General features: G+C 40.2%; 1 protein-coding gene across 5 annotated transcripts in view; it reads right to left on the minus strand.

Moving 5' to 3' along the window:
• Positions 1-3,182: 3,182 nt before the first annotated feature.
• Positions 3,183-26,351, minus strand: part of LOC142759803 (uncharacterized) — a 51,827-nt gene continuing 28,658 nt past the window's right edge. For 2 of the 5 annotated variants that reach the window (XM_075862398.1, XM_075862397.1), the window contains exons 4-12: positions 24,816-24,940; positions 20,404-20,467; positions 18,043-18,092; positions 14,409-14,481; positions 8,407-8,528; positions 7,263-7,397; positions 6,619-6,670; positions 6,380-6,452; positions 3,183-4,375 (exon numbers count right to left, since the gene is read on the minus strand). In XM_075862398.1, coding sequence (XP_075718513.1) covers positions 4,056-4,375; positions 6,380-6,452; positions 6,619-6,670; positions 7,263-7,397; positions 8,407-8,528; positions 14,409-14,481; positions 18,043-18,092; positions 20,404-20,467; positions 24,816-24,940 — 1,014 coding nt within the window. In that variant the 3' untranslated portion in view covers positions 3,183-4,055. Of the gene's footprint in view, positions 4,376-5,570; positions 5,676-6,379; positions 6,453-6,618; positions 6,671-7,262; positions 7,398-8,406; positions 8,529-14,408; positions 14,482-18,042; positions 18,093-20,403; positions 20,468-24,815; positions 24,941-26,351 lie in introns of all 5 variants that reach the window. The other 3 variants (XR_012883199.1, XR_012883198.1, XM_075862399.1) reach the window with 3 other exon arrangements.

Below are 26,351 nucleotides of genomic sequence, written 5' to 3' on the forward strand. Positions count from 1 at the left end.
TGACTCGTTACTTTATGTGATAACTCCAGAATGCTTTTACCTTTCCAAGAGATTCGGAGATTGTTTTCTCGGGACACATTGGACTTTAAGTTACTGGCAAAATTTGGTCGATACATTTAGTATTTAATTGTGAAAAACACAAATTTAGAAAAATGCACATTTTTCGCTAAATTTGAGTATCTGCTTGTAAGAGATAGTTATACCACACAAAATAAATGCAAATTAACATTTCCCATGTCTACTTTAGATTGGCATCGTTTTTTCAACATACTTTTATTTTTCTAGGACGTTACAAGGCTTCGAACTTTATCAGAAATTTCTCACAATTTCAAAAGGCTATTTTTACAGGGACCTTTTCAGTTGTGAAGTGGCTTTGAGGGGCCTGTATAATACAAATCCCCATGTCACCCGAATTTAAAAGCTGAACCCCTCAAAGTATTCAGAACAGCATTTAGAACGTTTAAACCTTTAGGCGTTTCACAAGAATTAAAGCAAAGTGGAGGTGAAATTTACAAATGTTATTTTTTTTGCAGAAATTCATTTTTAATCCATTTTTCTCTTTAACACAGAATGTTTTACCAGAGAAACGCAACTCAATATTTATTGCCCAGATTCAGCAGTTTAGAAATATCCCACCTGTGGACCTAGTGTGCTAATGTACTGACAGGCCTCAGAAGCAAAAGGAGCACCAAGAGGATTTTGGGGCCTTTTTATTAGAATATATTTTAAGCACCATGTTTGATTTGAAGAGGTCTTGTGAGGCCAAAACAGTGGAAACCCCCAAAAAAGATCATATTGTGGAAACTACACCCCACAAGGAATTAATCTAAGGGTGTAGTGAGCATTTTGACCCCACATGTGTTTCATAGATTTTGTTAGCATTTGGGCCTGAAAATAAAAAAATATTTTTTTTTTCAATAAGACGTAGCTTTAGCTCAATATTTGTTGGAAAAATTAAAAGGAAAAAAAATTAACCCCGACATTTGTAAAGCAATTTCTCCTGAGTATGGCAATACCACATATGTGGTCATAAACTGCTGTTTGGTCACACAATAGGGCTCTGAGAAGGAGCGCCATTTGGCTTTTGGAGCACAGATTTTCCTCGATTGATTTCATGACATCATGTCGCTTTTGCAAAGCCTCTAAGGTACCAGTACAGTGGAAACTACCCAAAAGTGACTCCATTTAAGAAACTACACCCCTTGAGGAATTCATCTAGGGGTGTAGTGAGCATTTTAACCCCGCAGGTGTTTTACAGAAATTAGTGTGCGCTCCATGTTGAAGAGTGAAAATGGGAATTTTTCCATAGATACGCCAATATATGGTTTACAATTGCACAGGCTCTGATGTGAAATAAATCAAACCCCTGAGAAGTGACCCCATTTTGGAAGCTACACCCTTCAAGGCATTTATTAAGGGGTGTAGTGAGCATTTTGACCCCACAAGTATTTTCCATAAATGAATGCGCTGCAGATGGTGCAAAGTAAAAGTTAAAATTTTTCTTTAGCTATGCCATTTCAGTGGCCAATATGTTGTTCCCAGCTTGTGCCACTGGAGACACACATCCCAAAAATTGTTAAAAGGGTTGTACCGGGTATGGAGATGCCATTTATGTGGAAGTAAACTGCTATTTGGGCACAGTGTAGGGCTCAAAAGGGAGGGAGCGCCCCTTGGCATTTTCGGAGCGTGGATTTTGCTTGGTAGTAATTTTGTTTGGAGTTTTACTGGTATTTCAGTTTAGAATGTGGGGGCATATGTAATCTGGGCAGAGTACATCAGGGGCATAGTCACGTGGTATAATAATGGGGTAAAAAAAAAAACAAAAAAAAAAAAACATCGAGATGTGTGTTATGCTGTGAAGCAATCCTTTATGCACTGGCCAGTGTCGCACTGATAAATGGTGTCCTTTCTTATCACCCTTTTGGTCCACACTCTCCAGCAAAATTCCCCAAACTGCAAAGGTGCGAAGTGTTGTCCTGGTATATTATGGGTGCCCTCGCTTACAGCAGATATGTTTGGGGCTTCCCCCCTCCCTGGTTGCCTAATTTTAGGGCCTTTCTAAAACGCCTCTTAAAGCAGAAGAAATGTTCCCCTCGAACTTGCACAACTGCATATTCTTTCTTTCTTGACTTTTTGGAGCCTTCGCTTATTTTATGTTTTCATAGATGTAGTGGTAGGAGGGCTGTTTTTTTGCAGGACGAACTGTAGTTATTGTTACCATTTTGGGGTACATGCAACTTTATAACTTTCTATCCAATTCTTTTGTAAAAAGAATGTATTTTTTCTGTCGCCATGTTCGGAGAGCCATAACTTGTGACTTTTTGATCACTTTTTATTCCAATTTTTGTAGGGCAAAGTGACCAAACAAACAGAAATTCTGGCTTTTCTTTTTTACGCCGTTCACCGCATGGGGGAAATAACGTAATATCTTTATAGTTCAGGCTGTTACGGTCGAGGCGATACCATATATGTATGGTTAATTTTTTTTCAATAATAAAGGACTTTACAAGGGAAAAAGGGCAATTGTTTTATTTTATTACTTGAAACTTTTATATCTTTTAGAACTCTTTACCTTTTTTTGTTTTTTAGTCCCACTAGGGGACTTGAAGGTCCAGCGGTCTGATTTTTTTTTTTTTTCGAATACATTGCACTACCTTTCTAATACATTGCTGGGGTGCCGATAAGATGCAAACCACTTAAATGCAGTGATTGCTTTTGACCGCTGCGTTTAAGGTGTTAATGGCAGGGATCGGAGCTAAATTCGCTCCCCGCCATTACAGTAAGATACAGCGGACACTGGGGAATGATGGCACAGACTCCGCTTCTGAGCTGGTGCCATATATTTGTCTTATGGATATCCCAAAATGCGGGAAGCACTAGCTTTCCATACGACAAATGACGGGAAGGGGGTTAATACTGGTTAACTGAAGACAGAGTGTCAGTAAAACATACCAATGTTATCTGCTTGCCTTCAGACCCGCTATACATTGCAGCGATCAATGCCTCAGTTCCTCACATAAAATACGGAGTATGAGAAATACTGCAGACATTCAATCTGAAATGCTTATCACCCGCCACATGACCCTGAAAAACCAGGCTGCATGACACAAGTGTAAAATCTACATCCATTACCAAATTAAATGTGAGCACTTTAATACGGGGCACAAAAAAAAACCACTAACTGGATAATAAAACACTTTTATGGGCATAGTGTCCAGAAAGCAACCACAGCACTAATAGAGCTACATAATATACATCACATATGCAGTGATAAACAACAGTACCACAAAGACGTAAAGTCCAGTGCTTACTCTTATCTATTATGCAACTAATGCGATCTTTCAAGTCGAAGCTCTGCTGCAAACCTAAAGTTTTGATTGAACGAAGGGATTAAAAAGTACAAAATAAAAAAAAAACTTCACTACTGTGTAGGAAAGCATTTTAAAACATCCACTAGGACATGGTTTGATTTGACGCTTGTGAATACAGTAAAACTGATAATCATGCATGAACGGGACCAGACAGGATCCAGATTATCAGAACATTAAAATGAACAAGTATGGAAGATCTCATGGGTAGAGACCTTCAGCAGGCCAGTGCAGTCCAGTTATCAGCTTCCAAGTAGTTTGTTGGCTTCTTCCTGCTGCTCAACTATTGCTATACCGGGTCTTCTTCAGGTTTCCTGCCGATTGGAATGCCATCTTCACACTCCAATATCGCAAACTTCCGGATTTTTCATATACACCGGACGGTCGGGATTTAAAATGTGGTAAAACCTTTCAGCCATACAGTCTTCTGTGGCATCCTTCCACAGTGATGATACTAATACTGAAGGACAAACCTTTTCTTGTTGCATATATTCACGTAACGCAAATCTCAATTCTCTTTCAATTAAGAGGAATTCTTGTCTTTTAAAATGCCGAAAACTGGCTCTCTGACAAGTTTAAAATCACTACTACTAAATACGGCTAAAAGACTTACACAGTGCCTACCATGACACATATTGATAAGCGGTTATATCCAACGCATGTATAGTCATATGTCTATATTGGAAGCTACGAGTCATACTCTTTCTTGGTTGCATCAGACCACAATCCATGATGATGTCTCTGGGAGTTAAACTTTTCATTTGGATGAATCCTTGTGGTTTCCAAAGCTGTTGAACGTCCAGGTCTTTGGGAATTCTGTGTGTTCATCATGTAGTTAGCTAAACTGGTCAAAACGGTTGAGATTTCAGAAAGTTTCTGTAAAGACTGTTGCTCCACAGCTAGAACCTTCTCGCTCAGTAGAGTATTGTCCCGATGAATTCGTTTAAGCATTCGTCCCATTTTGGCACATGACATTCTGCATGTTTTATCGGTCTTCTTTGTGGGGCCTTTAAAAACAAAGGAAACCGTGTGAATTAAAAAGGTACGGTTTCACAACACAAAAATAGATAACAATTTTATAGGGTCTTTTCAAAAATTGTGTAATAGGACATATCACTGACGGCACTCTGCAATTTCCATAACTTCCACTCCTTTTAATGTAGAGTGAGTTTCTGGGATCGGTAGGTATCCAAGCAGCGCAATTCCCACAATTCGAGTTTACAGATGCTCAGATCTGGGAATATTACATGAATATAGCACGGCGGTAGAGTCAAAGTTTTACCTTCTTTTATAGTACCTAGTTAACTTAAAAAGGGCTGTCAGAGATTCAGACAAAATCACCAGATAGGCCAGACCTGTAAAAATAGTGACATAAATGGAATAGATTTACTGCCAAAATTCTGCTCCAGCCCGGTCCCACTGCTTTCCTTTAGTGCCCGTTTGACTGCAGTAGGGACTTGTCCTGACATTAGATAATCTTTTATTCTACTATTTTTGTTTTTAAAAAAAAGGTCTGTCCCATTTCAATGATTTGTCTAAACAACAAAATTCCGCAAACCTCAAGAACCCATTTAAAGTTACAATGAAATTCCTTTAACCAGCATCTGATAGTCGGATGGTCTGCCACAGGACGGCAACAATCTGACAAAACCAGAAAAAGGTTGATCAAAGAGAACAGTTTTTAAATCCGACGAATATCATTATCAAAGCGGTAGAAGCATTTAGTGGGTTGCGGTCGTCTTTGATGTTCTCTACCTATACTTTTTTTCTTTTTACGACCAGTCAAAAGTCAGGCACTTGTGACATTCAATCAAAGACAGATATGAAGGGGTTGTCCAGTCGGTTAAAGCGCTTCTCAGCCGATCAACATAAAAAGCGCATTTTTCCTTTTTCCTGCATCAATATATGGACTTAGTGAGTGGACCCCTCCTCTAAGGACCCACTTTACTAGCCAGTTTTTACTGTATTATGCAAGATTAACCCTTGCATTGAAAAGAAATAAATCTAACCATCTTTTACTAGGTTTTTATTAAAAGGCTGTAGCGGTTTGTTTAAAATACCAACCATATTTCCATGGATGCTTAATTCAACTATGGTGGTATATAATGGAATATAAGTACGTACACAGTGATGCAATTAAAACTTTCCATGATCACAATCCATACACGTGTTACACTTTAACTTAGCGTATGGGGTGTGTACCTTGCTATTTCTTTGCATCGTGGGCTTCTTTCCGTCACACTTGGTCCTTCACTTATTCAGGTTGCCTCCGCAACCCTCTTTTTGCCACCCTATAAGAAGCTGAACCTTACGGGATGTTAGAAGTCTTGCGGAGCACTTGTGCTTCCCTGGAACCCCTCCAGAGATCACTACTGAATTAGTGAGGGTCAATATAAGGCTGTAAAACTGGGTCCTAGTAAGCCCTCCCAGGTCAAGGTCATTTTACAACTATCAGACTACTTGTAAAATAATCCTTATTCTATTTATTCAAATGTAGGCAATGTATGGTATACATGTATTGTAATTCCATGAGATGAGAACGCAGTTTGTATAAAAAAAAACATATCACAAATCCACTCCAAAAGGCCAACCCCTTATCTAGACCACATTTCCGGTGACATTTTCTGTTCCATCATATACTATGCAGTCTACCCATCTTCTTTGTGATGACCACCCCCTTAGAAGACCACTTTTCAATGCAACTTTCGATAGTCATCTCAGAGGTTTCACCGTATATATAAATACTTTGTACGCAAGAACACAATGGTTGCTTTACATTTTAACCAATGCTCTGCAACATCAATTCCATCGGATATATGGAGGAGGTGACCGCTGCAGTTTATTTTAAATTTATTGTTGAACAATTTGCTTATGCAACTCTGTTCCGTCTATTTCCCACCAGTCTGAAAAGGTTACCTGGTTTATTTATTATGAAAACATGTAAAGTGGTTTCTAGGATCACAGTTTAAAATCTCTTGAAAATGTTGTTAGTAGCATAAGATGTGCTTTACCAGATTCCCCATAGTAATTATTGTGTTCCTCTTCATCCTCTGAGTCACTGTAGTCCAATCTGTGCTTCGTGACCTAAAATTTTGGATACAAAAAAAAAATGTGAAATTGAATTTGTTCTGTTTGCAAAATACTCGATGCAAAAAGGTTTTAAATAATGAAAGGGAATTACAAAATGTAGAAGGAAAACTGCAAATACAACAATATACGGCAAGTGTTCTGCTGTTTAGTTACTACTTACCATGATATGTTTTTCTGTGCCGTTTTTCATTCTCTTGCGCGTGACTTGTTGTCTATGATGAGTTAAGTTAAATAAAAACGTCAGATATATTAACCATACCAGTAACATGCTTAGAATCTTTATTAGCATTTTTCCAGCTATATTATTATATGATATAACAATATTATTTGCGTGAGAAATTCCACTGTAGCAGAATAAGTTGTGTGTTATTTTGATCAAGAATATAAGAGACTCAAATATGCCCTCACTTTAGGGCTGGTTTACATGGCACCATTTGTAGATCACGTTCCCTCGATGTATGTGCCCAAATGAGTAATTTATTTTTTTACGCAAACGCTGGAAAGTCTCTTTTAAAGAGAAACTGACAGGGAGACTTTAGCTTATAGAGGATAAAGTCTGTATTAGAAAAAAGTGCAAGGTAATGATAGTATAGTACTGCAATGTTAAAAAAAGATGTCATGTATTGCAGTAGTGACACGCCATATATTTTGATGTATGCTATGAATACAATATCAACATGATGCATTATAACAAAAGTAGTTCTATTAGCAATGCTAAAAAATATGCATTTAGTATGGACTCACTAATGGATTGTGCAGAATAAAATGGATTATAAACATAAAGCTTTAGAAGTCATTACTTACTTATCAGCCGTCTTTGAAAAGGAGTGACTGTGGTTGGAGGCAGAATCCTCATTTACCATTTCCTCACTGTCACATGATGATAAGTCAGAAAGATCATCAGAGTCATCGGTCTGATAACTTTCATAGTCATGGGGTCTGTGATTGCGAAAACACCAACAATTAAGTGTTTCAGTAAAATGCTTGTGGGAACTAAGAACGAATACCATGCAATACTGCGAATGTATCAGCAAAACGGTGACTGCAATTTCTTTTGATAACCTGAGTCAGCGACAGTCCGTAAATTGACAACTGGATGTTACCTTTCTCCTTGTCAAATGGGCGTTTCCCTTCATAGTCTCGGGCTGAGCACAGATTGGACAGTGTCACACTGCAGGGACACACCCCCCAACTAGTAACACCCAATTGTCAATTTATTAAAACATTTGTAGGAGTAATAACAGAGAAGCAGCACAACGCAGGAGTTCTAAGAACAGATGCTCCAGTTTAGGGTTTGTTATGGGGAATACAAGTATTTACCAAAAAGGACAAGTCACTTTACCAAGCTCGAAAAACTATCGCCAAGTATTGAATTCAGGCAGATCCTCCTGGGATTTCGGAGGTAATCAACTCCTTAAACTCAACCATCCTATTGGAAAGGAAGGTGTATTTTAACTGGTTGCCGACACAGGACGAGAATGCTCGCCCTGAGCGGCGAGTACTTTGCGCATTAGGACGAGCATTCTCGTCCTGTGTGACAGCAGTCTGTGCGCCCTATAAATACTTGCAATAGATTTATTTTAGCTAGAGATCAAGTAAAACGTTAAGGCCCCATGCACACGAACGTGCTTTTGCCGCCGCAATTCCCCCGAAAATCTACTGGAGAATTGCGGCCCCATTCATTCCTATGGGGCCATGCACACGACCGTGGTTTTCACGGTTCGTGCATTGCCCCGGAGTCCGGACCTTATTACGGCCGTGTTCTGCGGTCCAGGCTCAGTGAAAATAATGGCCACGGCCATGTGCACCGCCTGCGATTAGCGGGTGGCTCGCGGCTGTCACGCCGTGACTGGCCGACCAGGAAATCACGGCCTTGCACATGGCTACGGTCGTGTGCATGAGGCCTAAGTGTCTCTAGAAATTTTGCAAACAAAAGTGATGAACTTACATAGAAATTTTCAACATTTCATTATTGGGCTCCTCTGCAGAGCTGTCAAGATCTTCCCTCAATCGTTTGGTTCCCCTGGTCGGCTTCCTGTCAGTGGACCATGCTGACCTGTTGTCAAATGCCTAAAAGGATAAGACATATCGGGTACAAAGAGAAAATAATCAAATATAAAAGACAGGTCAGAATTGGGGCAGTTTGTGTATAATATTAGATTATAAGCCATGTGACGTTTAAAAACTGTAAATTTCTCAAAAATTACAGGTTTTTATTCTAAAATTATTTTGTAAACTTTTTTTGTTTTTTATTTTATCCACATAAAAAAATAAAATTAAAAAATAAATAAATCTTGAAATATTCTAGTTTTCCCACTGGCCACTAGAGCACTCACAATAAACAGACACTTACTGTAGTCTGCAGATTTGCAGTATAGATTGGAATTGAATGACAAGAGTCCTCTCATTATCATTATTAGGTGGGTGAGTTAAAGACACTGTCACCACATTAGAAGTGCCCTATCTTCTACATAATGGGATCAGCACTGTAATGTAGATCACAGCAGTGTTTTTTTATTTAGAAAAACAATAAATTTTGACAGAGTTGTGACCTATTTTAGATTTATGCTAATGACTTTCTTAATGCCCAACTGGCCGTTTTTTAGCTTTTTTCCAAGTGGGCGTTGTAAAGAGGAGTGTATGACGCTAACCAATCAGCGTCATACACTTATCTGCATTCATGTACTCAGCACAGTGATCTTACGAAATCACTATGTGCTGTCACTTACTCACACATTAATGTTACTGAAGTGTCTTGAGTGAATAGACATCGCTTCCAGCCAGGACGCGATGTCTATTCACAATCCCGACACTTTGGTAACATTTGTGTGGTAGTTAATGACTGCAAGCGTGATCTCGCGAGATCATGCTGTAAATGACAAGCGAGATCACGCTGTAAGATAAGTCCCACACAAACGTTACCGAAGTGTCGGGATTGTGAATAGACATTGCGTCCTGGCTGGAAGCGATGTCTATTCACTCTCAAGACACTTCAGTAACGTTAATGTGTGAGTAAGTGACAGCACATAGTGATCTCGTAAGATCACTATGTGCTGAGTACATGAATATAGAGAAGTGTATGAAGCGGATTGGTCAGCGTCATACACTCCTCTGTACAATTCCCACTTGATCAAAAGCTAAAAAACGGCCAGTTGGGCATTAAGAAAGTCATTAGCATAAATCTAAAATAGGTCATAACACTAAAATTGATAGTTTTTCTAAATAAAAACACTGCTGTAATCTACATTACAGCGGCAATCACATTACGTAGAAGATAGGGCACTTCTAATGTGGTGACAGAGCCTCTTTAAAGGGATTTTCCAGAGAGAAAATTGATGGCCTATACTCAGAATATACCATCAATGTCTGATCTCCCTGATCCAAAAGTGGGAGTCTGACTCCCCAATCAGCTGTTTTGAAGGGGCCGCGCGTTGCTTCCCCTTAATCGCTCATGCTGCTCAATACTGTGTATCACCGACACACTTGTGGCAGCAGTACAAAGTACTTGGAGGGGGAAGACTAATATATCGTAAACTGCGGCTCCAAGTGTGTCAGCATTTTACAGTATTGAGCAGTATAGGGAATGAAAGGGAAGCAGCGCTTGAACAAAACAGCAGCCCCTACAACACAACTGATTGGAGGGTGTGCCGAGAGTCAGACCCCCACTGATCAGATATTGATGGCCTAGCCTGAGGATAGCCCATAACATTTCTATTTTTGGAAAACCCATTTAAAAGATGATCTGTCATTAGAATTCACAATACAATCTGCATACATTAACCCTTTCAAGACCGAGCTCATTTTGACCTTCATGACCAGCCCCATTTTCTCAAATCTGACATGTGTCTCTTTATGTGGTAATAACTCCGGAATGCTTTTGCCTATCCAAGCGATTCTGAGATTGTTTTCTCGTGACATATTGTACTTTGTTAGTGGAAAAATTTGGTCAATAAATTCATTGCTTATTTGTGAAAAACACCAAAATTTAAAGAAAATTTGCAAAAATTATGATTTCTCTCATTTTAAATGTATCTGCTTGTAAAACAGATCGTAATACCACACAAAATAGTTACTATTTTATATATTCCATATGTCTACTTTATATTTGCATAGTTTTTTGAACATTATTTAATTTTTCTAGGACGTTACAAAATTTAGAACTTTAGCAGCAATTTCTCACATTTTCAAGAAAATTTCAAAAGGCCATTTTTACAGGGACCAGTTCAGTTCTGAAGTGGCTTTGAGGGCCTTATGTACTAGATAGACCCCATAAATCACCCCATATTAAAAACTGCACCCCTCAAAGTATTCAAAATAGCATTCAGAAAGTTTCTTAACCCATTAGGCTCTTCACAGGAATTAAAGCAAAGTAGAGGTGAAATTTACAAATTTTATTTTTTTTGCCGAAATTCATTTGTAATAAAAAAAATTTCCGTAACACAGAAGGTTTTACCCGAGAAATGCAACTCAATATTTATTGCCCAGATTCTGCAGTTTTTAGAAATATCCCACATGTGGCCCTAGTGTGATAATGGACTGAAATACTGGCCTCAGAAGCAATGCAGCACCTAGTGGATTTTGGGGCCTCCTTTTTTTAGAATATATTTTAGGCACCATGTCAGGTTTGAAGAGGTCTTGTGGTGCCAAAACAGTGGAAATCCCCCAAAAGTGAGACGGTTTTGGAAACTACACACCTCAAGGAATTTATCTAGGGGTATAGTTAGCATCTTGACCCCACAGGTATTTTGCTATATTTATTGGAGTTTGTCTGTGAAAGTGAAAATCTACTTTTTTTCTGAAAAAATATATAAAAAAAAATTATATTTGCAAGGAATAAAGATTAAAAAGCACCCCAGAACTTGTAAAGCTACTTCTCCCGATTACGCCAATACCCCATATGTGGTACTAAACTGCTGTTTGGACCCACGGCAGAGCTCAGAAGGGAAGGAGCGCCATTTGGATTTTGAAGCGCAGATTTTGCTGGATTGGTTTTCAGTTCCATGTCGCGTTTGCAACGCCCTGGAGGGAGCAAGACAGTGGAAACCCCCCCCCCCAAAAGTAACCCCATTTTGAAGACTACACCCCTCAAGGAATTGTTATAGGGGTATAGTTAGCATTTTGACCCCACAGTTTTTTTGCTGAATTTAGTGGAATTAGGTCGTGAAAATGAAAATCTGAAATAACATAGAAATGTTTAATTTTTACAATGAATAAAGGAGAAAAAATTACCCCAAAATTTGTAAAGCAATTTGTCCTTATTACAGCAATACGCCATATGTGGGAATAAACTGCTGTTTGGACCCACGGCAGGACTCAGGAGGGAAGGAACAATATTTGGCTTTTGGAGCTCAAATTTAGCTGGAATGGTTTTCGGGTGTCATGTCGCATATGCAAAGCCCCTGAGGTACCAAAACAGTGGAAACCTCCCAAAAGTCCCTTTAGGGGACTGGAACGAGCGATCATTAGGTTGCTGGTACAATACACTGCAATACTAATGTATTGCAGTATAATGTCATTTTACAGGCTCCTGTAACAGCGCGATCACTGTTCCTGTCCGTTAGTCCCGGGTGTCAGCTGTAATACACAGCGGACACCTGCGGAATATGGAGCGTGAACAGCGCATAAGCCCGCTCCATAAATAACCCCTCGCACCACGACATGCTATTAAGTCGTGGTGCGCCAAGGCGTTAATGCGCAGCGGATGGTGCAAAGTGAAAATTAAAATTTTCCACTGATGTGCCATTTTAATGCACAATATATTGTGCCACTGAAGACAAATACCTCATACAATGTTGAGCGGGTTCTCCCGGATATAAAATGTCATATGTGGACGTAAGCTGGTGTTTGGGCACGCTGTGGGACTCAGAAGGGAGGGAACACCATTTGGCTTTAGGAGCGCAGATTTTGCTTGGTAACTGTTCTGTTTAGGGTTTTGCTGGTATTTCAGTTTATAATGTGGGGGTATATGTAATCTGTGCGGAGAACATCAGGACATAATAAGAGGGTATAATAATGGGGTACATAAATAATAATTCGCAGATATGTGGCCGGTGTCGCACTGATAAATGGCGCCCGATCTTATCCGCTTTTGGAACACTCTGCACATTTTGAATCGCCATATTCTGAGAGCCAGAACTTTTTTATTTTTTCTCCAACGGCGCTGTGTGAGGGCTTATTTGTTGCGGGACAATCTGTACTTTCCATTGATACCATTTTAGGGTACATGTGATTTTTTTTAAATCACTTTTTATTAGATTTTTTTGGAAGCAAAGTGACAAAGAAACATAAATTCTGACAATGTTTTTTGTATTTATTTTTTTTTTTTACAGTATTCACCGTGCGGTATAAATTACATTTTACTTTATTCTGCGGGTCGGTACGATTAAGGCGATACCAGATGTATATAGGTTTTTTTATGTTTTGTGGCGATTGCGCAATAAAATCACTTTGATAAAATTATTTATTTTTTGTGTCACCATATTCGGAGAGCCATAACGTTTTTATTTTTCCGTCAAAAAAGCGGTGTAAGGGCTTTTTTGCGGGACGGGTTGTAGTTTTTATTGGTACTATTTTGGGGTACATGCGACTTTTTGATCACTTTTTATTCTATATTTTGGGAGGGTTGATGACCAAAAAAAAGTGATTCTGACATTGTTTTTTTAATTATTTTTTTTTCGGTGTTCACCGTGTGGGAAAAATATTATAGTTTTTTAGTTTGGGTCGTTACGAACGCGTTGATACCAAATGTGTACTTTTTTTAACATTTTCATTTTTTTCCTATAATAAAAGACTTATTATAGGAAAAAAAAGCACTCTTTTTTTTTTGTAACTTTTATAACTTGTTTTTACACTTTTATAAAACTTTATTACTTTATTTTTTACTTTTTACTTGAAGCCTGGCAGCACTGATCGCTGCTATAATACATTACACTACCTAGGTAGTGTAACGTATTATAAACTGTCAGTGTGACGCTGAGAGTCACACTGACAGGAAGCTTATGAGAACCAGCATCCGGCTGGTTCTCATAGGCTGCTGTGCATGGCAGACCCGGGGGCTGTTATATGGCCCCCGGTTCTGCCTTATAACCGACTGCAGCACCAGCAATCGGTCCACGGGAAAGTTTGTTGTAGCAACAAAACTTTCCAGTTCGTTGCTACAACACACTTTCCCTGCGATCACATGACCGGGACCTGAACTAATCAGGTCCCGATCATATCTCCGGGACCAGAGGCAGGTGATAACAGCGCAATCCGGGTGTCAGCGCTACTCTGAGACACCCGGATCGCGCTTTTAACACCCACTGTGAATTCACGTCGGCACTGCACAGAGCCCAGCAAGTGCCGACGTGAATATACAGTGGACGGTCGGGAAGCGGTTAAAGAGATCTTAGATCTGAGGAGACTGTGTAATCCTTTCTTCAAGGTTTTTTGCTGGATATTAAACTGAGCATTTTATGAGATCAAGTATATGCGTGAGACAGAGTATATGCATAATGGAATCTCAATCTCCTCCCACATACAACTGACAAGCTCCTTCCCTGCACAATACTGAAGTCTTACACATACTCAATACAAGCTCCCTGGCTCTGCAGTAAAGAAAGCAGCAGATTGAGTTAGAAGCTGTAGCTCCACACTAAACAGGCTCTCACTGCAGTTACTTAAAATATATATATATATATATATATATATATATATATATATATGTCCCCTAACATTTTTACATAGCGTCAGAACTTATCCTGTGACAATTTTAATACAACTTCTCCATTGTGCCAATTAGCTTCAAATAAAACTAACCTCTCCAAACACTGCAAGCCTTATAGCTTGATAGGAAATCAGGTCTAGAGACCTTGCTAAGAATATCCGTGTATTACAGATATCACACTAAATATTCCCAGGACCAGAACAAAATAATGTTTTTGAATTAAAAATAAAAATGATGCATTTTACCTGATCAGCATTTTGAGATGTTTTGGACATTGCTAATTGGTTGTAGTTTCCGGTGCTATCAATCATGAGTGGCCTAAACACAAGGCAAATTCATTATTCTTGCGCTTCTAATGTGCAATACCACAAACCATTTTAATTTAAAGATCTTCACATATTCATAAGGGAAACATAGCTGTTAAACACTAGTAGACATGTGCCAAGCAAAACAAGTAGGTAAATACAATAAGGTTCTATTCACAAGGTGCATTCAAAAACGCAAATTTGACTGCACCATGTGAGTAGACCCTAAGACCAAGGCTACAAAATATTACAGGCCTCCAACGCTACACTGCCATGTGCCCCGGCTGTCATTTTGCAGGCGAGTTTTCAGCATGTGTGAAAACGTTTGATAGAGTTGGAGCCTCAGTTCACAGAGTCTTTTGACACGTTTTTTGAAGCGGAAACCGCGTCAGAAAAGCCACCAAAAAACGGCCGAAAATGCCTCCCATTGATTTCAATGGGAGGGAGGAGGCGTTTTTTTCCCAAGAGCGGAAAAAACAGCTCGCGGGAAGAAGAAGCGACATGCCCTATATTCGGGCATTTATTTCTCTGACCTCCCATTGACATCGCAGCGCTCAATAGCTGTGGGCGGAAAACGCCACGAAAATCGGCGTGCAGCAGAGCAAAATCTGCCTCAAAATTCCAAACTGAATTTTGAGGCAGATTTTCTGCCTGCAAAAAACTCTGTTTGAATCCAGCCACCCAGCCTTAAGGAGGTTTTCCCATCAGGGACATTTATGACACATCCACAGGATATGCCACAAGTATCAGATAAATGAGGGTCCCACCTCTGGAACCCGCACCTATCTCTAGAACAGGGGGCCCCCTAAACCCCATTCTATCCTCTGTTCCCGATGCGACTTGTTAATTTCGACCAGGTAACTACCATAGAAGTGAAAGGCAGTTACGGAAACATAGCACACGTCTATCTGACATTTATGGCATATCCTGTGGATATGCCATAAATGTCCTTGATGGGAAAACCCCTTTATTTCAACAAAATGCATGGATACATAAAAAATTAGATACATCACAAATAAGTGCAAACAGACCAAAACATAAGCCTGAAAGTGCAAAAAGATGGCTTGATGGGCAACAGAGAAAAAGGTCACGTATTTGACCAATACTGGTTAGGGATCCAAAACATCACATCAGTAAATGGCAATAGGGGCTGGGTAAAAAGGGGTAGCGTGGCGTTTGCCGACGGGCTGGATTGTGATTAATACATTTGCAACGTAAATGAACCGTGACAGAGCTGCTGTGAATGCTTGGTAGAAGCCAACATTCTGAGGTTATTGGGAACAGTTGACAAGCGTGTCAAACACCCCCCTAACAGTTTAGCAGAGATCCTGTATTGCAATCACTTTTTCCTGCACCTGGTGTAAAGAATACACTTCCTAGAATACTAATCACCATAACAAGCTCATTGGGAGAGTTCATTAACAATTCTACGCCAGTTTTCTGGCGTAGAAAAGTTGCAAAAGGCTCAAAAGTTACAATTTGCAAGGAAAATTGCGACTTTTGGGCATTTTACTCCGCCCTCGTCACTTTTGGGGGGACAAGGTGTGTGGTTTACCAAAAGGAAGATCGGCCGCCACAGCCCAACAATTTGAATATAATAAATGCCAGAAAACTGGCTTCAATTATAGCGGAAATAAAGATCAGCTCCTAGCTGGCATAGACGTCACTTCGTGGGGCACAGCAAAGTAGAGAAGTAGAGGCCCGCGTTGGGCCCCGCCCTCGATCCCATCAGAACCCCCCCCGCTCCCCATGACCATAAATTACAAAAGAAAAACCAAAACACTTTGCTTCTCCCTTAAGGCTTCCTCAGCACGTTGCGACTAATGCAAGCGTGAAGGATGGTTTATTTGCTTATATTCTCTGTATGAAATTACATTATGAATTATCAAGCAGGATGCCGAATTACTAAGATATGTATTATGTGAAAGTGATTATAATAATGTTTAAATGATTTAGTTTCGTGCAGCAGCCATCTTGTCTGGAGTTCCCATCTTGGTTCTTTTGAATAAGAAAGACATTGTTCCTTTAACGCAAGTAACGTTGATTTTGTATGTTTTATCTTTGACCTTGGTTCCCATACGAAGCTTGCAGAGAACGCACAGGGAGTGAGATGGGAGGGTGGCAAATATGCTTGTGGGAATGCCTCTCCCATCTTAGAGGAACATTCTAGCCAAGAGAGATTAGGCCACCTGCAAACCTGATGTGTGAAGAATTATAATGATGTATCTGGGATGTATCGTATGGTCTGCTATTGGCTGAATAACAAATATGGTCACATTGTCTCTGATTTGTTAACCTCAAGTCTACACCCCATTTGAATGATATTATTATAGTGGAGTTTGGTAATAAACCTCCAGAGGAGTATTTTGAGCATATCAGCAGCGTCTGTGTTTTCTTCTCCTCTCTCAATATATATCGATGAAATATCCTAATTAGGATGCTGGATAAAGTTCCTGGCGTCAGTGTCCATTGGAACACTCATCTAAATTTCAGTCTAATATATTTTGAGCCATTGACTTCCACGACACAAGGTACTGACACCAGGCAATGTCAGGACCTTGTATGTGTTGCAGGAATCAGGACGTTTAGTGCTGCATCACATATAGGGCCCCGACTCGATGCTCGGCGTCAGCACCTTGTATGAGATGAAGACTGCTAAGGGAGCCAGAGGGCAGAAGCAAAAAGTCAGTATACATTTTTTTTTTTAATGTCTGATGGGATGGGGATGGATGGCATAGAACCGCCGCGGTTCCCGCCACAATTGTGGCACGTGGCCAGCCAAAAGACGCAATAAATTGGTGTTGCATCTTACTTCAAACGGTTTACTATTAAGACAGGCAAATGTAATACTATTCTAATTATTTTACTCCAATGTTCCAGCAAAGATTGGCATCAAATCATGGAAACACAGAAGGCCATATTGTTTTTCAAATGTAAGCCTCAGCCCTTATTTCTCTGGTCAAACCTTCAAAACCAACCCTTCTTGGTTCTCGGGTTATCAGAGTGCCAAAAACCCAGCAATGCCAATTATGTGACTGAATGGTTTCCAACTTCAGTGCTTATATATTAGTGTAGCTACTTGGCGTGGTCCTAGTATGGAGACAATCTGTGGTACGACCATGCAAACAATTCAAAGTGTCCATACAGTAGTGTAAACCAAACAGTAACATCCACATGGAATTACTTCTACCAATACACAGTGATGTCCACAAAACCGTAGTTCTAATAGAAGTATGTATGCCACATAGTACCTCGAATACCTCCTACACATTTATCTGCACTGCACCCATCTACACTAACTGAAACTTACATTTGGGCAGCCAATTGAATGTGAACTATTTCTTCATGTAACAATCTGTACAATCAGAGATCAGTACTGGATAAATCCTTCGGTCAGAAGCAATCTGTCTGATCTTTTCTATCAGGGCAGATTTATGGCATTCTGAGATTTTGCCAGAACCAAGAACATTTGTTTGTCAAAGCGTTGGGGAGTCAGTAGCTGCCACTTATGGCTTCAATGGTTAAAAGCGTAGCCTAACATTTTCAGCGCCGCATACGTTTATGTTGTACTTACTGGCTTGTTTGCAAAGTGGCTATTTGTTCAAAAGACTGTGAAGCTGTAACCTACAAATAAAACATAAGCAAAAAGCACTGTTAAATATCAGATTACTTCATCAATATCACGTGCTAACAATGCTCCACACAACTTTGGACAACCATTTTTCTAAAGAGCTATAAAGCACCACTATATAAACGAAAAGTTCTACAGCTTTCTAATATACCTTGTGTTTCAATTCTTCACCATTTTCAAGATATTGGTTTGCTGCCAGTGAATGAAAACATTTCTACTTTACATTCAGAGGTAGTACTGCTCTCAGCTGAGAAGTAGTACGAGTTGTATCCAGTCTAGGCAATGTTCCGTGGGCGAAGGCTCCCTGAACACTATATACGGGCGGAAAATCCACAGCGGAATACTGTGCAGGCAAGTGGATGAGATAAAAAAAAAAAAAAAAAAAAAATCTCATCTACATGCTGTTAAACACTTTCTGCATGGAAATCAGAGAATGCTGCAGATTTGTGTAAAGTGTAAGACACGTACAGAAGAATTTGGACGATTCGGACTTTATGATAAAAGAAGCTTTGCTGTGGAACCCGTGATATAGAACTTTGAACAGCAGAATGTAGTGTGTAGTAACAATCTTTCGAATAACACGGTCTTCAGCGGCATGACTGTGGGGAGGGAGTCTCACTCTCCTCTTACACGTAGACTTCCGGGGCAACAATCTATAGAATGTCCCTCACCGCAATGAGCTAAGAACGGGGTAACTTCACATTGATGCTCTTTTTTTCGCATCGGAGTACTATTCTGCAATTTCTTATTCCTCTGGGAACAGCTCTGCTCACCAACTGTTGTCTCTGCGTACTATGACCACCGGCCTGCACATGCCCCTCTCCGGATCTCCTCTCGATCAGAGATCTGCACACGTTGCCTGCCTGTTCTTAGACACCGCTGGTGAACATGCAGGGGGATCTCCTAAACCCACTTTTCCCAGAGTCTGTGGCCTGCTTCACTGGCAGTTGAGAAATAGCTCTTTTCACATAGTCGTCCTCCTCCTCTGCTGGTTCAAATCCAACGGCCTCCAATTGCACACGACTACATCTCCTCTCTGGGACCACTGGATTGACTCCAGTTATCAGATAAGCAGGACTAGGTATGTACAGGTTTGTAGCCTCTAAATGTAAACCAGTGTTGTCTTTCACTGACAGCAAACAAATATCTTGAAGATAGTGCAGAATTTTACTATTATCTAATATACTTTGTGCTTAATTTTCACTTAAAGCGATTCAACTTTATTTACATAAAACTAGAAAAAGAGATCCTGTCTTTACAGCGGTATTTAAGCAGCGGTGGATGTAGAACGGATTTAGTGCAGCCAGAAATGTGTATAACCTGCATATTTTGGGTCTTTCCTCCCCTCTCAGTTTCTGTAAAATGCACCTTTTCTCTTTAGAACTGCTGAGAGGAAGGAGCGTTTTGCTTTGTCCTCAGACCCCCTCCCTTCTGACAACATAAGTCTCACACACCAGAAAGTCTAACATTGTGCCCTTCCTCTCCTCAGCATCTTCAGTTACTGTGTTACAGGAGAGGAGCTTTTCACTGACAGAGGATTTTAGAGTTTGCAGGCAGGTAAAGGAGGAGTAGAGGTTGCTGGAAGGTGAGGAAAGTTCTAATTGCTCCTAAATAACAAAAGTCTTATAGTACTCTACTTCATAGTTTTGTACTTAACCAGAGAAAGTCAAAAAACCTATGAGGCAATTGCAAGTTTTCTTATTAGGGGGGAGAGAATTCCTTCCGGACTCCAAGTGTGGCTATCAAAATAAATTCCTGATTTATTGCCCCATCTCAAACAACGAATAACCTTAACTTCGGTTATATCGCAATATCCTGTGGCAGCGTTCCATAGTTTAGAAATACTGGGTGGCAAGACCTGTTGACACTGCATATTGGATCAGCTGTCCTAGAAACCAATATTTTTTGTTATAAACAGCGGATATAAAAATGTTAATGACTTGCCAGAAAAGGACAAATCACATTTAGTTACAGGTGATTTTTTTCATTTTAGCGGGAAACGGTCTTTTAGGGTATATTCACAGGGTGATATTGTTACGCAGAGCGCCACACCATTACCACACTGAAAATAAACACAAATACGTTTGGATTGTTATGTCGTTTTACCACAATAACTTTCCAACATCCATCAATGGTCAATGCAATCGCAGTAATACCACAGCAAAAAAAACATACGTAATTGCAAATAGCTTTGCGAAGTTGCAATACTGGTATGGCTCTCCGCCACTCCATGCCAACATGTTAATATACCCTTAGACATCTCTTTTCTAATTTGGCTACAGCTGAAACTTATTTTATACTCACAGTTTCAAACTGCGACTGTGTCGGTCGTAATTGTAGGACCTCCTTCCACAAGGCCTCATTTTCCCTTTTCAAAATAAAAAAAAATAAAATAAAATATGTTTACAGAGGTAAACAAGGGCATTATTTCTTTACTGATCAAAAGGTACATAGGAATGCTGAGCCCAGACATAAATAAATGCACCAATGTTTTCTACTTCCAAAGCGAATAATAAAACAAATAAAAAAAGAAAAAAAATCTGCCTTCTAACTAGGTCTTTTTTTGTTTTTTACTTTAGGATGATAGCGGTCTACATTCCTGTATAACAGAATGCATATTGCACTTCAAATCTACATTAAAAAGTTGGAGTAGCTTTAAGAGGGACCTGTCTCTGCAGATATGTCGGATTTATAAAATACTTGTATTTTCTTTGACAAAACAATTCTGAAGCCTCTTTTCTTAGAACTCATGCATACGACAGTAAATTTTATCTGCAATTACGGATGCTTAATTGCCGATAGAAATGAATGGGTCAGTATTTTATCAGCCAAGGACACCTTTCCATATATTTACGGGTGTGTCCAGGTCGTAGAAATGACCCGCAAAAAAAAAAAAAAGGGACATGTCCTACTTTTGCCACTTTACGGACCTGTACTTATTACTGTGAGCACGGTCCACAAACGCAGCCGTCCGTGCCGTATTTACGGACCATGAATACTGCATGGTCCTGTGCATGAGGCCTTAATTATTCCTCCTGGAAACTTATGAATAAATTGACAACTGGTTGTTGGCAGCTCCCTTGTCAATAGAGCACGTCTACACAATCTGACAACGTCCAATTAGTGCTGACAATTTCAGACTGTAAAGGGAGACAACCCTTTGACGAGAGGCTTGGTAACACCCAGTTCTCAATATATTCATACATTTCCAGGAGGAATAACAGGAATGACAAAAAGCAGAGTTCTAACAAAAGATGCTCCAGAATTGTTATTGAATGAGGAATACAAGTATTTACCAAAAACAAGCATGTCTGGAAAACAGACAGGTCTTTTTGAAATACTTTGATTCCAAATTTGGTTTTAAATTCTGCTAGTTGTCTTTGAACCAGACAGCAGTTTCGCTCCAAGCGGATGTCAGACAATTGACCTAATAGTTTATTTCTAAGTGTTTAACCATCACTTGAGCCCCCAAATTAACTGCTCTCTGGTAATAAGCAACCAAAAGAAACTGGGAATTGAGTGACGTGAAATGTAAAAAAAAAAATTTCATAAATTTAAAAAAAAGCAGTAATTAAAAAGTTTAAATCGTAAAGCCACACATATAAACACTCACACTGTCAGCACCTTTCAATGGGGTAAAGGGAATAAGCCACTGCCAGACCCCTCTAGCAGGGGGTGGGCTTATCTCCCGCTGGGCATGTTGGACTTCAACATCTGGTGTTGGGGGAAGACTGAGGCGGCCCTCATACACGTCAGCCAATCCTACCAAAATAAACTTCTTAGGCCGTGTTCAAACGGCATGTATTTGACGTGTTTTACATGCCAAAACCGCATGCTTTAGAGGTGTTTTCCCATCAGGGACATTTATGATCTATCCACAGGATAGGTAAAATGTCAGACAGATGAGGGTCTAGAACATAGCTCTAGAACGGGGCCTTCTAAACCCTGTTGTACCACTCTGCTTTGCGGCTGAAGCGTGTGATTTCTGACCATGAACAATAAAACAGCGCAGCACACATGCTACGCTACTTCCGTAACGGACAAGCACTACTATGGGAGTTACAGAGACAGCATAGCTCAGCGAGCTACGCTGTATTCTCATTCATGGTAGGAAATCACACGCTTTAGTGGTGTAGCAGTAGAACGGGGTTTAGGGGGCCCTGTTCTAGAGATAGGTGCAGGTCCCAGAGGTGGGACCCGTATCTATGACATATTTTGTTGATATGTCAAATGTCCCTGATGGGAAAACCCCTTTAAGCTTCCCATTGACACCAGAGGGAAAGCACCTAGTTAGCACATACGTGTTCTTTTACGCACATGTAACAAAAAATTAACCGTGTAAAAAAAAAAAAAAGTGCCAGGTCAATTCTTTGGAGTGGCAAATGCTCCTAGTTCCCGTAGTCAATGGGGGTACTAATTACGTTGCCGAGAACGCACACTAAACTCCTATGCTGTCAAAAACGCTTTACACTTTTTTTTTTCAGCGCCGTGTGAACGAGGCCTTATGTGTATGGCTGGCTTTAGAGTGCCTAAGTGCCTATATGTATGGCTAGCTCCAGGGCGCACAGACTATTTCTGTCCAATTTCTATCCTGGCCAATAGCAATCTAAAGGTGGCCATACACATGAAATAAATGTCATCCGAACCTGCAGATTTCGTCATGATCGGACAAATCTCTAAAGTATGTGGCGAAAAGGAGGAGAAATCTAACATGGCCGATCCTTTGTTCCCATGGGAATAAGCTGCTGCTCCTCCGTATTTAAAATTATGCACACCCAGCCAATTGTGCATGTTTATGGTGGAGTCGTTCAGCCAACAGCTAACTAAAAAGGGGTTGACCCAAGATTAAAAGTTACCTCCAAACCACAGAATAGGTGATAACATGCTGATCGGTGGGGGTCCGATCTCAAGAACCCCCACCGATCACAGGAACGGACGTCCTGCTCCTCAGAATTAACTAAGCGGCAAGTTGGACAGGCGCACTGCTGCTCTATTCACTGTATATGGCACTGCCGGAGACAGACTAGCGCTATACTCTGCTACCTCTAGCAGCGCCATAGAGAATGAATAGAGCAAGTGTGGCCTGCCGCTCCAGTCATTCTGAGGAATGGGACCCACGTTCTCGTGATTGGTGGGGGTCCCAGCGGTCAGACCGCCACAGATCAGTGTTATCACCTATCCTGTGATTTGGAGACAGCTTTTAATCTTGAGACAACCCCCTTAAAGTGCATGGCCATCTTATACTGATGTGTGTACATGGCCTAATAAATCGAATTGAAACGAGTCATCTACTAGAAAACAGATTGGACGGGTTTAAAAAAAACACGATTGTATTTTGTAAACAGCACGTGAAAGACGACTCCATTATAGGGAAAAGGGTGATTTTAGGCTAGGTTCGCATCCTATTGAAATTAAGTGTATTTTTTGTTGGGCAATTTTACCATTAAAACAGGGATGCGAGAGGACAGAAAAGTGATACAGGCTCCCCATTTTCTCTGGATCCTGTTTTTTGTACATTAGAGGTCAATGGTAAAATGGTAGGCATCCTGTTTTAGGCCCCATGCACATGGCCATGCCAGTAATCACGGCCTGCGATGGCGGGCCACATTTTTGAGCACGGCCCGAAATACGCAAGGGGACAGACATTTTACATAACTTTCCGGACATTTCTACGGCATGGACACCCACGGCCAATAGAATTGAATTGGTCTGTAATTGCGGACCGTATTATGGTCTGTAACTACGGGCAATTTTTACGGTTGTGCGCATGAGGCCTTAGGCTGTGTTCCCATCCCATGCATAAACTTGGTGTGGACAGGGCCTTGTTTTGCTGATATTTAAAAAAAAAAAAAAAAAATAATAAGGGAAGGATTGGTTCTATCCTAACAAAATATCTGTGTATAAACCGCAAACACAGGCCAATCAGCAGATATTGGATTTTGTCTGATTGGTCAAAAACTTGTGCGTGTAAACCCAGCTTTACTGAACTTCCTATGCAGATTTTAACTATTTTAAAATGTATTTCAAAAGTTGAATTGGTCATTAATAATTAGTGTTTCCACACTATTTTTAATACCTCTGGGCTACACTTATCACACAAACAAGTAACATACAAAAGCCGTAGGGATCGGGAGACGTTCAACTGTTTACGGTGGGTCTGTAAACTACAGTGGCGATGTATATCCTAAATACCAATGGCCACACTCCCAACACAGATAGCTGAATGATACATTTTTAATATATATGACTGCAGAAAGGAGAGGCTGTTATAATGGGCTAAGGGAAACATCATAAGGGCTTCCAGTATATAGGCATGAACGATAATAAAAAAAAAAAAAAAAAAAAAAAAAAAGGGACTATCGCCAAATTATAGGCATATCAGTAAGCAGAAGTCCGAATTTCGTGTGGAGTTTAAGCTCTATTGACCCATAGCTCCAACTCAAAGAAATTCTGGTAATACGAGTGCATAAGGAATGGTCCAGTTTAGATGCTGGGCTCATGATATGGCTCAGCTGCGTCTCACCAGATTATTACCAATTGTAGCATTTTATTTTTACAGACCCACAGTGCCTCCATATGCATTGGGCTATCAGTTTACAATCTGCTATTTAAAAGAAATAAAAAATAAATAAAATTGTACACACACACACTTCAGTCATAACGGTTACATTCGCCACTTTTTATAGTCCTAGCCAAGATGTCTTGCTTTAGGGTACCTCTTCAGAGATTCAACAGCTGTGTCAAGGAGATCTTGTCTTGCTTGCAGCTGATGGAGCAAGGTTAATATTTTCTGCATGTCATCTGGCTCAGTTTTACCTTCCTCAACACGGGGAACAGACACCTGGCAGAAAGTTATTGTACACAATAAATGACAGAGTCTTGGTGAGGACATGTCTCATTCTCTTATGTAGTAGGAGTTAAAGAGGCTCTGTCACCACATTATAAGTGCCCTGTCTCCTACATAAGATCGGCGCTATAATGTAGCTGACAGTAATGCTTTTTATTTAGAAAAACAATCTATTTTCACCACTTTATTAGCGATTTTCGATTTATGCTAATGAGTTGCTTAATGCCTAAGTGGGCGTGTTTTACTTCAGACCAAGTGGGTGTTGTACAGAGTGTATGACGCTGACCAATCAGCATCATGCACTCCTCTCCATTCATTTAGGCAACGCATAGGGATCCTTTTAGATCCTTATGTGCTGTCTTATACTAACACATTAACTATACTGAAGTGTTTAGACAGTGAATAGACATTCCACGGGATATCTATTCACAATCTGTGCACTTTGTTACTGTTTCTGTGGTACTTACAGCAGAGCAAGCGTAATCTCGCGAGATTACGCTGTAGATGACAGGTTACAACGAGATTACGCTTTGCTCTGCTGTAACTACCACAGAAACAGTAACGAAGTGCAGAGATTGTGAATAGACATCCCGTGGAATGTCTATTCACTGTCTAAACACTTCAGTATTGTTATTGTGTTAGTATAAGACAGCACATAGCGATCTAAAAGGATCCCTATGCGCTGCCTAAATGAATGGAGAGGAGTGCATGAGGCTGATTGGTCAGCGTCATACACTCCTCTGTACAACGCCCACTTGGGCATCAAGCAACTCATTAGCATAAATCTAAAATCGCTAATAAAAAGTGGTGAAAACAGATCGTTTTATTAAACAAAAAGCACTGCTGTCACCTACATTATAGCACCCATCTCCTTATGTAGGAGACAGGGCACTTATAATGTGGTGACCGAGCCTCTTTAAGAAGGTTTTTCAGGAGCCATAGCAGGAAGAAAAAAAAAAAATGAGAATAGTTCCCTTACCAATATATTTTCATAATTCTGCCTCCACTCAGCACTAGTGAAAGGCCACAGCTGTATTTAAACATAGCCACAAAAAGAGGTCTTAGGGCCTGTTCACATCAGCATTAGCTTTCCGTTGAGGGGTTCTGTCTGAGGTTTCAGTCATAGAACCCCTCAACGGAAAGACAAATGGAAACCTTAGCTTCCGTTTGCATCACCATTGATATCAATGGTGATGGAAACATTGCTAATGTCACCATTCCGGCAGGTTTCTGCTTTTTCGACGGAATCAATAGAGTAGTCGACTGAAACCTCAGACGGAACCGCTCAACGGAAAGCCAACGCTGATGTGATGTCACAATTAAAGGACCGGTTCACATCTATCCAAACACGTGACTCTGGCGCTGCATGCAAATTGGTCACAAGGACACATTACTATCTCCATAT

The sequence above is a fragment of the Rhinoderma darwinii genome, chromosome 4 (assembly GCF_050947455.1).
Source record: "Rhinoderma darwinii isolate aRhiDar2 chromosome 4, aRhiDar2.hap1, whole genome shotgun sequence".
Taxonomy (NCBI): domain Eukaryota; kingdom Metazoa; phylum Chordata; class Amphibia; order Anura; family Rhinodermatidae; genus Rhinoderma; species Rhinoderma darwinii.